This window comes from Atractosteus spatula, chromosome 8 (genome assembly GCF_055471065.1).
Source record: "Atractosteus spatula isolate fAtrSpa1 chromosome 8, fAtrSpa1.hap1, whole genome shotgun sequence".
Classification (NCBI taxonomy): Eukaryota; Metazoa; Chordata; class Actinopteri; order Semionotiformes; family Lepisosteidae; genus Atractosteus; species Atractosteus spatula.
In genome coordinates, this window is record NC_142713.1 from 30,053,743 (window position 1) to 30,069,829 (window position 16,087).

Consider the following 16,087-nt stretch of genomic DNA (forward strand, 5'->3'; position numbering starts at 1 on the left):
AAGCAGTGTCTGGTGATAAACCAGGAATCACAACTCTCAGCATCATAGTCATTGGTATAGGAGTACCATTTATACAGTTGCACTTCATACAGTTAAGAGTTATGATTAAAATTCATTCATGCAAATATGATATTCTGTCAGTTCTATGGAGGCTTTAGAAAGAGTGGCTCTCTGTTGTCTTTGTGAAATTAAAAAAAACTCAAGCTCACAAAGTTAGGATGGTATTTTTCCCCATGGGTCTTTACGTGAATACAGTAGTTACATTATAATGTATATAAACTTATTCTTGAGGTAAGGCAAAATCTGAGGAATTAGCATAATATTTGCTTGTATTTATGCTGGTAATTTTCATTTTCAAATGTTAAAAGCTTTCAGCTGCTTATCAGATTAGGTTAGAAATTCATCCCTTCCTTCCTGCCAGTAAATACATCTTCTTCAGGCCTGTCACCCTTTTTATTTAAGTAGTTAGCGTTATCTAATGACTGAAATGGCATTTCATTACCTTGTTATCCTATAAAGCAAAATGCATACTCAATAACATTAAGGGTAATTTCTCATAAAGACATATTATTGATCCAGGGTGCTACCTGTAAGCAGGGAAAATTGCTGTCAGCACTTGGGAGCCTTTCACATCTGGGCCTGAAGAATTAAAGAAAAATTAAATTTGACAGCAGTAAATGCACAGGCACAATCTAGACACCAATTTATATGCAAAACGAAAAGCTTTATGAAAATTTCCTCCATTTTCTCACGCATATTTGGAAGAGAAAGCTTTTTTTTCCTCCTTTTCTGGATGCTTCACTCCCTAATATTCCAACTACTTAAATATTATACTGCATCCACAGCAGACTCTCTTTGATGTATAAATAATCAAGTTAAATTATGTGCAGTAAGGAGGCTAGGGCTCTGCCATTCCTATTTTACAAAGTAATTTCTACCCTAGAGGGTCAAATTTCCTGACAAATTCTTAATTACTGCGTTGCAACAGAAGTGGAATCTATTTGTGCATAAATCTCAACCATTCCCATGTGGCGAGTAACTAATATTATCAGCCATTTCACTTGGCCTGCTCACTGAACTCCATAATTAGATAATACTTTTGATGATGGTACATTTGAAATCTTAATCCATTTAATTTTTTATGAGCTTTTTTCCCCCCTTTATTTTAATAGGGATATGTTAGTGACCGCTGCCTATTTAACAATCATTAAAATTCTGTCCGCAGCAGTAATAAAGATTAAAGATTACTAATATGCCATTCATAACCTTGCCTGTTTTCCATATAACCAGGGCTTCAGGTAAATGTTAAAGGTCATTTAATATGTTAGCCACTAATTATAATCCTCTCTAATAGGTTCCTATTCTAATTATTCTGGTATAAAACGTCTATTGTTTGGGGTTGGATCTCTGATTTTCTTATTTGACATGAGTAATCTTGGAATAAAGCTCTTTTAATGTTGATGAAAGCAGGTAATGCCCGATGATTAAAGGGATGAAGTTGCATCCCCCTCACTCCTCAAGCTCCCCTTAATTTTACGACATAAGAGTGCTAATCCTTTTCACTGGAAAGTAATAGGTCCAGGAACTACCGCAAAACAAAAAAAGATTTCTGTTTTTAAAAATAAATATTAAATGCTAAACATATTAATGAAAACAAAAATGTACTTTTAAGTTTTGTCCAGGAGGGTAATACTTTCTAGCCTTTTTTATATACAGCATGACCTGAAATTCTGAAGGTTTGGTGAGAAAATGTCTTGTAAGATATTGGTCAGCTAATGGAGCTCTTAACACATTTAGTTTTATATCTAAATGTATTTCTTCAGTGAAGAACTTTGCACAGCCCTGCCTGCCTAACTGCATCTCTGTGGTGTAGAAAGCAAAGCAGTTTCCAGCATCTGCAGTTGCTAGCTTAAGAGTCCCAATTAAGAAAGTGACCAAATTGCTCTGGGAGTCTTAAAACTACCTGTGGGGCAAACTGGACTAGCAGTAAAAGTGCTTTGAACTTAATTTTTTTTTTAAGAAAGCATGATGTAATAATGTACAAAGCAGGCAAAAAGTTTCAGTAAAATTTAACTGCTGACATTTTAAAGCCTAGTGGCTTTTTGCATTTTTCATTAGCCCTACTTATAATTTTGGTGACAAGAAAAGCACTAAGTTGAAATGGCATAATACTAGGTATGCTCTTTGAGTTTCTGAAATCAAGGTGAAGCATCATTTAAACTTACAGTACATTATTAATATTTACAGTCCAGCTGGAACTAAATAACCTGAAACCATGCCAAGTGTTTAGTTGAGCAGAGTTCCAACTATCTATATTCTGCTTCACATATATTTGAATTTTCCACAGCTGTCATATTGTTTTGTTTGTTGCGCTGTTGTTAGTATAAGGAGATTGTTTATTTGATTTAATCAAATCCATACTTGAATTATGAAGACAGTAAACCCCTTCAAATTACACACTCCCTCTTGGGCAACATTGCTTGTTTAACTAAGATCTGCTGGTGATGTCTTTTTATTTAGCACATGATGTTGTTGGTGTATAGCGTTATTTACCTGAATTCAGCACAAGAAAAGGTAAATAACAGATCTATTTAATTTTTCTGTGAGAGCACCACTATAAATACAGAATTTTACTACATTTCACAAACAATTCCACAGAAATTGAGACTGTTTTGAAACCCGCTGGGGTTAAGTAATCTTCAGCACATTTCTTGTAGCATGTAAATTAGAATTTGATATAAATGCAAACTTATGTCACGTATAGTATACTGTATCTTACTGTGAAATGTTAATTCTCTATGGAAGTTTGTCATACTGGTTTCAGGTGCAACAAAATATACCACATTCATTGAGTTAGGCTAGTTTTTGCTGCTGCTATTTTTGTTCTTTGGTGTGTGGCAGAGACGGTATTTGATGTGTTACTCTACTGAACATTTCTCTTTACTAAGGAAGGTTCTAATCTGTTACTGTACTTTGATTGTATTGGAAGTTGTGCTACTCCTTTTATCCATTCAAAAAGTTAGATTTTTGCAGCTTCAAACGCTAGTTTTAGTGTTACTTTTGCAAAACAGCTTTAAAGTCCTTCCACTTTAGATTTTTACTAACCAATTCCAGAAAACACCGTGACAAGCCATAAATACATATTTCGTTTTGTATCCTTGGCTTTCTGTCTGTTGGTAAATTCACATTGCCTGCTTATTATCTTTTGGTCTCTAGTACTTTTCTACTACTTATGAGTAATTTTGTCACATTTTGGGTAGCTGTCACTGAGATACAGTACTGTATGTGACACAAAGTAAGCAAAAGTATAGCACTAGTAGTCTCTTACTCTTTTTTTAGATACCTCAGTGGATCAGGACAACCCTGCTTGTCTTAGGAACGTCTTGTCAATCCTTTATGAAAACCGTGAAAAGTAATATGTTGTTTCTAGCAACTCACCAGTGCTTTTGTTGACTTTTGAGGCAATAATAGTTTTTTCAAGGCCATGTTTAATTTCAGTCTGAGAGTTTTCAATACAAGGGAAACTTTCATAAAATGTTTAACATATTTGCATGTACTGTAAAAAAAAAAAATCAAAAATGCAGCAAAAAATGTCACATAAATACCAGGATAAGATTCTTCATTTGACATTCACTTTCTCTGTCTTTGCACACAGGCTGCGTAGGGAAATGTCAGAACTAGATCTTCTCTTATAGATTGTCTTCTTCAGATACTTCAGTCAGAACTGGTCTTAGGATTTCATATTGCTATGTGACGGTTAGTGCTTTTAAACAGCAAGCCTGGGATTTCTTATATAACAGCAACCTCTGCTGGAACAAACTAGCATTCCACTGGCAGTCTTGTCTGCATCAGACAGTGCACACCAAGACGGAAATGGGAATTCAGATGAGTCTCAAGTGTTTAACTTGTGTTTGTGGCTTTTGTGTCTCTTTTCACACCACAGGAGACGAGAACAACTCTTGACAGTCTTTAGGGCTTGAATCATTTTAAAACCTGTAATGGCAATTTCAGTTGCCCATCCTGCAAATGGTAACTCTTGAGTATGATTTAGAGCAGTGCAGAACTTTCATGCATTGGTCTTTGTTTTTAAAGACAAAGACCTTTGTTGTCTGTAAAGGAACACTTTTGTTTGGACATGTGGCTCATGATATAGTTATCGTTGAAGAATTATGCAGAAATGACCTTTTCACAATTTTGCAATATCATTACAGAAAAGACATTAGGGTACCACATGGCCATGACCTGACCAGTCATCAAACAAGTATCTTCAATTATTATGAAATTATAGTGCGGGGGCCATCTTTGACTGTTACTTTTCAGCTCCTCTTTCCAGTACATCCCAGTAGAGATTATACAAAGGAATGGGCTGTTATCTTCAAGAAAGGGATTGTTGATCTTTTCCACACTAGTTAGAAGTATTCCTGCTAACCTGAAAATAGTAACAGACAACACAAAAGATTTTTGCCAATGCTTTGTACTGTATGGTTCTAGACTAAACAGCTAAGTAAGATTTCAGTGCTTATTTCCTTACATCACATATCTATGTGTACAGTATATTGTAGATGTGATCATTCAAGCAAGGAAAAAATGTGCTGTATTTCAAAGTTTGTAAAATGTGCCACTTTCAATGTGTAGCCCATTCCCAAGCTCATGAAACATCCAGAAAGTGAAAATAAACTAAATGTGACATACTGTAATTGCTATATGAAGTATTGATAGAAAAGTAAGTTTGCTCCATTTTACACAATGAAAAGCTTGAAAATGCTTTCATTTCCAACACAAAGATGATGAGTAAAGGTAGCCCTTGTTATTAAGCCTTATTAAGTTTTTCAAGACTTGCATGAAATATTTTTTAGTGAAATTCTCCAATTAACAAAAAAGAATGGAAGCATTAGCATTATTGTAAATGCAGAGAGGAAATGAAATTGTCACAATACCTTGGCCTTAAGATGTTTAAACATAAATCTAATTTATCAGTGACGCTGTGTGACCCTAGTTTTCACCCAAGTTATCATGTTAATTAATCATCTGCACTACGCTTATTGTACTTTTGATTTTGTCTAAAAGATGTGCTTACAGTGATAATTTGGATGAGGTGGAAGTACCATCTTTAGAAAAAATTACTTACCAGTACCTTATTATCCCAAAAAGAAAATGTCATATTATTGATATTTTCTGCAATGTAAATATAGATAGCTAAAACATATTGAACTAAGTTGTGAATCCCCTTTCTTCCTATAAAAAAAATGGAATCAGAAGTCAGTCTGACTATGTACAACTAGTTTCCACAGTCAGATTTTTTTAGATGCATATACAGGAATTTTTCTTTGAAAAACAGAAATGGTGAAAGGGGGAGTAATTAGTGTGACCTTTTGGCTTTGTGAAACTGAACTCTAAGAATCACCTGGTAAACATGGCTTTCTGTACAAGGGAAAATTAGTTGGTAAAGAAGAAACTGCTGTTTCAGAAGGGAAACGTACAACAGTGTTATGTCAATTACATAGGCTGTTGAGAGGGACTCCTGTAATAGGAGGAGGTGGGGGTGGCTGCATAATAAAATGTTAACGGATAGTGGTCTAGAGACAGAAAAATCAGATTAATAATGAGTTTAAATGAAACAGAAGCCACTCCATTTAGAGGCAAACCTATCACATTAATGTAGTGGTGTCTTCTCTTTCAGTTAACCTTCGAGCAAGGCAAACTTCTGCTGATGTCGAGTGACCAAGAGGACATTAATGACTGGTACCGGAGCCTGTCGTCTGCCATCGGGTAGGTCTCCTGAACCGTGCTGGCTGTCCTTGCTACTGCCACTGACCTTGTGAACACTTTCGACAAAGGTCGGAATGGATTCATTGATCAGCTACGCCAAGCATATGACAGTCTCTGCCTTAATTGAATCCCAAAAGGGGGCAGTCTGGGTTATTATTACAGAGGCCAGCCGATAGCACTCATTAAAAGCTCCACAGACTGTGAGGTTCAGCTAATTAGTTTATTATACAGACACCTTGACGATGGGCAAAGTTGTCATTTTGCCCTTTATTGCACAGGGGATGTTGTTAAAAGTTTAATCAGCCGATGCTGACCAACTCTGCGGCTGCAGGGTGGTCATTACTAGGGTCATGCCTGCTGTTCTGCGGCTGACAGGGTCGCGGTGAGATGCTGTGGCAAAGACAGCATTACATAAGGTAAGCGCTCACCTGCAAGAGAGAGGGGGTAAAAAATAAAAATCTCCCTGCAGGTGGGGGAAAGCAGATGGCTGGAGAAAAGACTAACCTAATATCTCCTCCATACCTACGGTACAGTGTTAAAATATGGGACGTGGAAGAAAAAAAAAGTTGTTCTGGAGCTCTTTCCCATCCTCTTGATGGACATTTAAGAAATCCATCTATTAGTAAACACTAAATGTTAATGCCAGACTAGATGTTAATGGTAAATAGAATTTCTGTTCGGTTTTTTTCTGTTAGTGAATGTAAACGCATCCGTATCAGAGCTGTGAAACAAAGTCTTTGACATGTACCTTGATGAGCTGAATTGAGACATTTTAAAACTAACAACTTAAAGAGCCTTTCTCAGCTAGACTGCCTCCAGATCTGCTGTTCCTCGATGAATATTTTAGTTATGACTGTAATTAACATGTGTGAAGTTTTAAACTATACTAGGCTTTTAACCTAGGTGCCCAAAAAACAACTGATTATTCACAGCACTAAAATATTTGATAGTGATAATTTAAATACCATTAACATTTAATATTAAGATGTGATAATAAGACATTTGGTAAGCATTTTGGTTTTAATACAGTATAAGATTTTATAATAATGCTTTAATAGTCATTAACTTATTGATATGCTCTAATCTGTTCTCTTAATAATGGAAAACTGTGTCTAAATGACTTGGCTAAAGGAGACCAGGAATAATTTCTGTCTATACTTGATCACTCCTGGGTAGCAAAGAATGATAAGTATCAACTGCGATATTAATTTCCCCAACTCAATTTTATGGCCAGGCGTTCTCAAAATCAGTAGACCTTAAACTATGTGCACATGGTTATTTCATAAGGGCTTAGGAATGGTTACAAATGAGAGGAGGCCATTCAGCCCATCTGCCCCATGTAGTAGTTAGTACAGTAGTTTATTTGATTCAAAAATCTACTCATCCAACTGTTCCTTGATAGAAGCCATGATATTGGCTTCACTCTCATGGTTGGGTAGGTATAAGGTCTTTCTTAAGGTATCGCTTGAATGTGAGTATTTCTCTAAATAAGGTAATGAAGGTATTTGTAAAAATAAGGTACAGTAATGTGACCACTTGTGAGCAAAAATAACTTATCAGAGTAACTACTACTACAGAGTAATGACTAATAGATAAAGTACTGAAATACATTGGCTGTGAAACCCACAGTTCATGATCACTTGTCACTTGTCCATGGTAATTCCAAATTTAAATATATATATATAATTATATGAAAGTGAAATAGAAGGTCATGATAGCATAAGTATTGTAAGTATTGCTGTGACAAACATGCACAAATCTACCATACAATCTACCTACAACCTAACATGTGCACAAATCTACCATAAGAAGCCACACATTTAGTTGGGTGGCCTCAGTCTGTGTGCAATAATAGTAGTTTACATGATGTCAGACTAGATATATCTGTCCCTGTAAGGTTCCTCAGCCAGGTAACAAAGATTTAACAATGTTTGAGTTTTTAAACATCTTGGAGATATATTTATAGAAAGACATAGATTTTTAGAAAATATTTCTATCAATATAAAAAAAAATGCAAAGACCTTTAATATTTCTGGTGAAGTCGCTCATTAAGAAGTTCAAGCAACCGAGACGCTGCCTGGATCAGGATGTCCCTCCTCACGGAACAGCCGGGCAGGAAGGGTGTTACCATGAGGCCAATGGCTACCTTCATAGTTTATTTCATTTCAAAGGCAAAAATGAGAGAAAATGTGCATCAGTCATTAATAACTCAGCCAGTCCACAAAAGGGGCTTGTAAGGAGCACGAAAAAATGAAATCCCACTTGGGGTTTGCAACAAATCACCTAAATGATACTGCAAATGTGTCGCAAAATGTCTGTGGTCAGACAAGACAAAACTGAAACTTTTGGTCAAAATGCAAAGCATTCCATCTGATGCAAACCCAACATATAGTAGTACAACACTATATCTGTCATCAAGCATGGTAGTGGCTGCATTATGTTATAGTACTGCTTCTCATCAGCAGGGAAACTTGTTGAAGACTGTTGGGAACATAAATGGAGCACAGTGTTGGCATATCCTACAGGACAAACTGCTTCAGAACCCAAACTAGGACAAAAAAAAATCTTTCAACGGGCTAAGCAATAGTGGAGTGGTTTAAAGAAAGTGAAAGCCCTTGAGTGTCCCACTCAAACTCCTGACTTGCATCCTTTTGAGAATCCATAGAAAGAGCTGAAAACTGCTGTCCATAAGCAATTCCCAGGCAAACAGAAACAGCTTGAACAAATCTACAAAGAGGAAAGGCAAAAATTGCACTAACCCAGTATGCAGAGTTGGTAGAGACTAACCTAAAAAGACTAGCATACTATACTTACATAAACAACATATTTGGTATTATTCTCTTTAGCTTTTGCTGACATTCACTGTAACTTATTTTACCCCAAGTAAGCTTTATTTTGAACATTCTGGTTTGGAAAAATATTTTTTAAAATGTGTGATTTACAAAATGGGACAAAATGGGAAGAGGGCACAAGACAGTGTATGATTACACATTACCATGCGAGACGTAATGTTGTTAAAACACTGTTGTAATTTCAAAGACCCATATTACTGAGTGTTCCTACACAAGATTTTTTTTATGTGATGGTCATGTGATGATTTAGTTGTTTTCAAAATTCAGATGAAGACATCTTTTAAATATACGTGTTTATGTATTTGAATGTTCTAAATGCATGATTTATTTGACAAAGTAGAGAATATGAATTTTGCTATTAAGCCACTAACACATTTTTCATACACTGTACAAGGCATATTTGAACTTCTATAAGTACTGCTTATTGCAATTAATCTATATTTAAAATAAATAATACACACAATATAAATTCACTTACTAATCAGTATTAAAGTTAAGTTTCAGATTATCTTAGCTCATGTTATTTTCATTATTTCCATGGGAGAAACCTGATCTGCAGCCTTATGTCAGTTAATTGCATACTAGTAATCTTAATGTCATGATCTATTGACTTTTTGCACAAGAAAAAAAAAGGACAGTGTTATTGTGATATTTATTTGTCATGTGAAACTTAAAAAAATGAGAAGTTTCTGCAAGGATTCAATTTAAACGGCAGGGCGGAATTAGACACAGTTTTGGGGTTGTTTAGTCGATCAGTTTTTATAGAATCAATGTCTTTAGCGACAGATTGCCTCTAAAGCTCAAAAACAATGCCCCCTAGAGTCTCAGAGTTGAACCTAAGGATCTGTCTCATTCTGGGAAGCTGTACAGGCGTTTATAGGAAAACCAATGCAGTAGAGCTTTGCCAAACAAGAACAGACAACCTGATCGGTTAACAAGTCTCTGGTATGGCAGAATCGGAAAGGCATCAATTGCTGCTTGCTGTGCTAAGGTTAACAGTTCTATAAAACCAATGAAATTGTATCTTCATATGTACAGTAAAAATGTAATGTGCAGGAATTTCAGTATTTGCAGGTTTTTAAATAAATTCTGGGAAGTGCCTAGCCAGAAATAAATATCTTTCTTTTTTATTCTTTGTCCCAGATGGGTTTAAGGGTAAGATGGGCCCGAAGGGCCTTGTCTCATTTCTTATTTCAATTTTTGCCATTTTCTGTATTATTTTTCATCAGTTTCATTGAGTAACTTTATTATAACATCAATAGGAAAGGCAGGGTGCCTCTACATAAGATTTAAAAATGTGTTTTAATTGTTACGGGATGTGGCCCACATGATAAATTAAAATCTTTTTTATGCAATCTGTCAATGAAAATGTCTCTCTTAATGCAGAGCAGAGCAGCAACTGTGTAAGCAACTATCTGTGTAATCTAATTGATCAGGAATGGTCCTATAACTCCCTTTTACTTACTGTCACTGCCTCAGTGCAGTAATTGTCAACTCACCCATCGTTACAAGCCTTGTTCAAGTAAATATCTCTGGGATATTTTCACAGGCACAGAGTAACCCAAAGCACAGTTTTCTGCAATGAGACTTGGGTTCAAACTGTAAACAGTTCAGCGGTTATTCCTTAATGAGGCTGTTTCTTCTTACTGTCTCCTATGAATGGGCTTGAGTTCTGTGGTGACCTCAGTTGGGGTGTATCTAGAATTCTGTTCTGTTCCATTACTTTGTGATTTCTAATAAAAGCAGGCCTTATAGACCTATTAAACCTTTGCAAGCTTTATACAACTTACAGACAGAAGAATAGTTACAAACAAGATGCAGCTATCTGACCACATTTAGTCTGGCCCCAGATTGAAGGAGCTCAGAGGTTGGTCCTCAAACACCAGGCTAGGATGCCTGGGACAGACAGCCACAACTCTTTGTGTAATGAAATGTTTCCTCTTCTGTGTCCTAGCTCAGTTCCCTTTTTGCTTCCAATGCAATTTATCTGAAAAAGTTTCACACTGAACCTGTGGATATACTTTGATAGAACTGAGAAATTCCATGTACTGCAGCATTTCTTGTTACCATTTTGGCTGTGAAGCCACTGTAGACAAGTCAGCTAATGCTGAAATATGTCTGCTAATTGATGTGGTGTGGCTGGTTCTAGTTGTCATTCCAGGAACCTGAAAAACATTAAATATGTTTTTGGTCATGACATGGTATTTTTCAGTCTAGCTTTCTGCCATAAATTCTCTACTTATTTGAGTATAATGAGGAGCTGGCACCATGATTTTTTAAAGGGAGGAGGCCTGGTCCAGAAAGGAAGAAAAACTTTCCTTCTGTGTTATTGTTTTTCTGCTCACAATCTGCAAGTGAACACAAAGTTTACATCTCTTCTGCATTCAGCCATGGACATCTTACCAACTCTGTTATAATTAAGTAGCATGTATGTATAAATTTTGATATATGGGTTAATTTAGTTTCATAAATTATTTACTGTTGCATGCCAAGAATCCTATGCCTAGTTAATAGGTTGATTCTTTTAAATTTAATGGAATATTTCATCTATGCAAAGAGAAAATGCACAATGCCTGAACCAAATGGAGAAAAAACTCTTGAGCTTAATTGTTACAGTCATGTAAAAATTTACACTAGAGGTAGTCTACACAGTATCTTGTATTTCTTATATTTCTGACAACATATTTTGTTTCTTAGTGACATTCCTTCAGTTGTGGGACAGTAAACTTTGTCTTGTCATTTCGATATTGTTGTGGTGTTGACTGGGGTGATAGATCAAGGGTTTTAAAGTTGGTGGCCAATTTGTCAGCAAATTACCATGATTCAGTTTGTACCATGTAATGTGATAGGATAGTTTGTAGTTTGCTGTTGAGGAATTGCAGCTCTACTGTAATTGGACAACCAGATGGCCAGAGTGGACTCTCAACACCTGACTCACTAGGTTCTGATGTGGAAAAGAGAAGAAAAGAAATGCAATGAGCCACCAGAAGAAGGCTCCACTGCCGAAACGTTGTGTTTCTGTTCTTCTCTTTTCAGCATGGAATAAACCTTTACTTGTTCCTTTGCAACCTGCGCACGCTGACACAGCCACCTACTTGAATTTCCGATGTGTATGAATGATGAAAGACAAAGGGTGAACATGGAATTGGGCACACCATCTTTCATGAGGCCTAAATATACAGCTCCCACAGAAAACACTGGATGTGGTTAGGGTGTGGGCTGTTCTAAAGCTGATCATGACTTAGGGGACTCTACCTGCTTTGACAGTGGTGTCCTTGAATGTGTGGTTCTCAAAGCAGCAGTAGTTCACCACTTATTGAAGTTGGCCTTCCCCTTCTTATATGAACTGTAAAATAAACCTTGTAATACTAGATTTGTTTCTGTCATTAGACAGTTGAAATCTAGGAGCACAGTAGTGCACAAGAGAGACGACCTTTCTCGAAAACCACTACGATCCAATGAAGAGGAGACTATTTCGAACAAGGATGGACATCCATACAGAAGGAAGAGGAACATGGTGAGTTTTTTCTATGTCTGCTAGAATATAGCAACTGTTTCAGTTGTCTGTTCACCTTCCTTAACTCAAGATCTAAATTCCATAACATATTCCTTGACCAGTTTCTGTCATCCTAAAATAATAGTCCTTATATGTATAGAAAGCATTAGAAAACATGCTTCTGTGACTTGTTTTATACAGGTTAGCAAGGGTTCTCACTATTACCATTCACATTTAAACCATTCCCAGATTTCATGCACAATTCTCCCCCCTTGTTTTTTGTTAGGATGACAGGTTTTGATCAAACATGCATGAAAAACTGACACAAACTTTTAAATGTGCATTTTTATCTTCTGGAGCTAAACTCCGCTCAGTTGCACTTGGCTGAGCTCCCATCTTTTTTTAGAAATCTGTTGACTGGAGGTGACACTAAAGTTCTGCAATGTTGTGTTAAAAAATAAGAAAACATTTTATATTTCTTTGTTTTCTCTGGCTATGGGTAACGAAACTTTGCTCTGTGATATTTGGTTGAAGGTATCTGAACAAGGTACCAGAATGCCTTTTTCATTTTAGTCTTTGTTTCATTTAGGTCAGCAGTTGGCAGAAATTGTAATCTATGCTTAAAAACAGTGAACTGAATAAGGACACCTCATATAATTGCATAAACAATAAACCCTTCTCCCGTCACAAAAATACTTCTAAGATCAATAGTATTTTTAGATTAGAATTTTACAATTTTAGCTTTTGTGGGTGTCATAAGTTCTAGAGATATTATAAATCTGGTGTTTAAACCCTGTGGTAAATTTATTGGGAGCCTCGAAAGATTCTTAAGGTGGGTACGAGTTCTGCTTCCTCTCCCCTTAGTAGTAGTGCTTGGAATAAATGTGCTGTACTTATGACTGATAAAGGGAGTCAGCTAAGCAAACCGAGCTACATATCAGCCTCCTTACCCCTCTTAAAAAATACCAAGGCTTTCCTCTTTTGTTCAAAGGGTGCAACCTGAGTTTTTGTTGTTTTTTGTGTATGCGGTCCACCACCCCCCCTCCTCACAGGTTGAAAGAGAGGAGAAGGTACAAACTGTGAACCCCAACTCCCAGCTCTCCCTCCCTGGGAGCCACAGCACAGCATCAAAGAGAATGAAACTGGCAGATACTCCCAAGGAAAGGTATTGTACATTCTAGCTTTAGGTCACAGCCGATCCTGGTGTTGCCAGGGTTAGGGGTATTAAACATTTATCTTTCTTGCTAATTAGCGGCCCATAGTTTGTCAAACTTATAGGGGTGACTTTTTTCTGTATGATTTTATTTATTTATTTCCCACCACCAATCTGACAGCCAATTACAGCATGAAGAATGAAAGCACAGAAGAAAAGAAAGAAAAAATAATGAAGGTTGTGCTCAGCAGCTAAAAAATATCAGTGGCTGTGGTGCGATCTTTTAGAGAGGTATAAAGAACCTTTAGGCACTGAGTTTTATCATTAGGATTTAAGGGGTTCTGTTTGTTTTATGACTGTTTTTGGACAGACTGACTAATGTGTTTTAGCTGTAATTAAGTGATTATTGTAATGGAATAGTGTGAATAATTGGTTCTTGCGTCTCTGCAATGTTTAATATATTGAAAAACAACTCAGGGCTTGTTCAAAGTAAATAAATTGTATCTACAGCCTCATTATAATCCTTCCAATGGAACGTCTAGCTGCAAATGTATGGATCAGTTTCACAGAAATGCTGTTCTGAAATGAAATTTACTGAAAGTTCACTTCCTTAACAACGCATAGTTGGAAGAGTGAGCTCAGGAGGTCATTGATGGTGTGGAAGTAAAAAATGTATAGATTGTACTAAAATGTAAAAGTATGGTTTGAATTCTGAAAATACCTACAAGAAGAAAACATCCAGTTTTCTTAAGGTCACACGTACCACATACAGTGTGAGCTTATGGGCTTCTGAATGGCTACATATAAAGCATTACTCACTAGGTGGCACTAAATTGCTGTATTTGTTCACTCTTCTATCTTGAACGAGAAATGACTTCAAGACATGTTAAGACATTTCGTACCTAGGAATAACAGCTATGAGATCTATGGGACTCTGATCATGAACACAGATGTCATGGTTTTGATAAAAACAATTGATCCCCTTACATGGCTGCATAAGTAAAAGGTCAGGTGACTGTGCAAATGTAATTAATGTGTTAAGCAGCATATTTCATTATAGGGGTAGCAGTAAGTGAGATGTATCACCCTGCTTGGAGATGTCACCTAGACCATCTCATTGTTGAATGCAGAAATGTTGGTTTCTCTGCATATCTTACAGTATTAGTCTTTGATGACAAAGCAGGTCTGCAGACCACCTGTACCAGGTTCTTCAGAGAAGCGTAGAGTAATCAGGCTATGGTTAACACTGGTTATTAATTAGTCTATGACACATAGAAGAGAAAGGTCACACGTGCTAGAAAAGGTAAATGCAAAGTCCAAGAGAGTCTTGACATGGTTCAGCAGCTGCTGCAACATTATTTCTTCCAGCCCCTGGGTACAATGGTGAACATCTGACAGAGAACAGTGAAGTAGTATTGTTTGCAAGCCTTATCCTGGGGAGTCCAATCTGAGTCAAGCTGAAGTCTGAAGGATATAACTTCAGAGTAGCTGAATGTTAGGACATATCAGTCACTTAAGCAGGGTTCACAGATAAAGGTGATCATTGTTCCCAGAACCCATTTGACTCTCATTTCAGTCCTGCAGTTTCCAAAATTTAACAACACTGACTTTTCTCTTCTTTCCTCAGTCCTGAAGAACCACAACACACAGGGTCCACCTGTGTAATTTTATAAAAGAAGCACAACTTTGGAGAGATGAATCTTATAATTATTACTGAGCAAATAACATTAAGTTGTAGAGCGAGAACAAATACTAGGTTTCAGGGATAAAATAATTATCATGTGCATTTGTTGTTCTTTTTCTGGTCTTTTTTATTTTGCTATATATCAAATGAATGGATCTGTCACAGTGGCTTTAGACTGTTTTCAGTCATTTTAATAACAGAAAGCTAACAGTTTCGACGTGGACCACTTTGAATGTAAAACTTTGTTTAAAAAAAAAACCTTAACATTCCAAAGAGATGAGGCTAAATGTTACATTGGTGCATGATTGCTTCTGATTTTATTAAATGTCTATATATTTAACGTCTATATTACAAAGAAAAATTAGATTGTCATACCAAAAGAATGGCATTTATATTTGTTGTGCAATTATTTGGCAGCATTTTTAAGTTGTATCCACATAATTCCAATAACACAAATTCCTTCCAGTGCTCATGGGTGATGTATTGTATTGCTAATAATGTCATCAGTAAAAGGTAATTTAAATGATACAGGGAGGTGGCAAGTGCAATGTAAGATATAAGCACGTTGGTCTCTGCTAGGAAAGATTAACTGATATATATATTTAGAAAAAAACTACTGCTGTATCTTTGTTTGTTTTACTTTATATTAAGTTTGAGATAAAACATGTCACAATTAAGTGTTAACAATGAAGGATTGATTACATCATGTGAATTAAAAGTTTAGTTGTTTTATGTAAACTTGATTGATATTTTTTAAGAATTCATCTGTTCTAAAGAATCATGAAGCTGATTTGATTAAACTTCATACTATATCATCATTGACGTTCTCATGAAAGATAGTATTTCTGTATTGTACACTCGAATAATTAAAAAAATTAATCTGTTTATCTCTACATTAAATAATCTGCTATTTCACTTTGTATTTTATTAGGCTCCTGTCAAGTCTGTTTTATGTTTTAATGTATGTTTAATGCATATTTTCCTGTTATCACACCTAAGGATGTTTAAATGAGTAAGGTTGCTCTGACAATTTTCAGGATATTCATGAATAATGATTAAATGGGAGTGGCTTTCAGAAATTTTGGGTCTTAATTGTGTTTTTATAGGAGAGAACCTTTCAAATGCAACACATT

The 16,087-nt window shown here is 36.1% G+C and overlaps 1 protein-coding gene across 1 annotated transcript in view; it reads left to right on the top strand.

Moving 5' to 3' along the window:
• Window positions 1-15,697, top strand: part of arhgef39 (Rho guanine nucleotide exchange factor 39) — an 82,863-nt gene extending 67,166 nt beyond the window's left edge. Inside the window, exons 10-13 of the mRNA XM_088923859.1 lie at window positions 5,681-5,769; window positions 12,012-12,138; window positions 13,170-13,282; window positions 14,898-15,697. Of these exons, the coding sequence (XP_088779985.1) occupies window positions 5,681-5,769; window positions 12,012-12,138; window positions 13,170-13,282; window positions 14,898-14,943 (375 nt within the window). The 3' untranslated portion in view covers window positions 14,944-15,697. The remainder of the gene's footprint in view (window positions 1-5,680; window positions 5,770-12,011; window positions 12,139-13,169; window positions 13,283-14,897) is intronic.
• The last annotated feature ends 390 nt before the right edge of the window (window positions 15,698-16,087 follow it).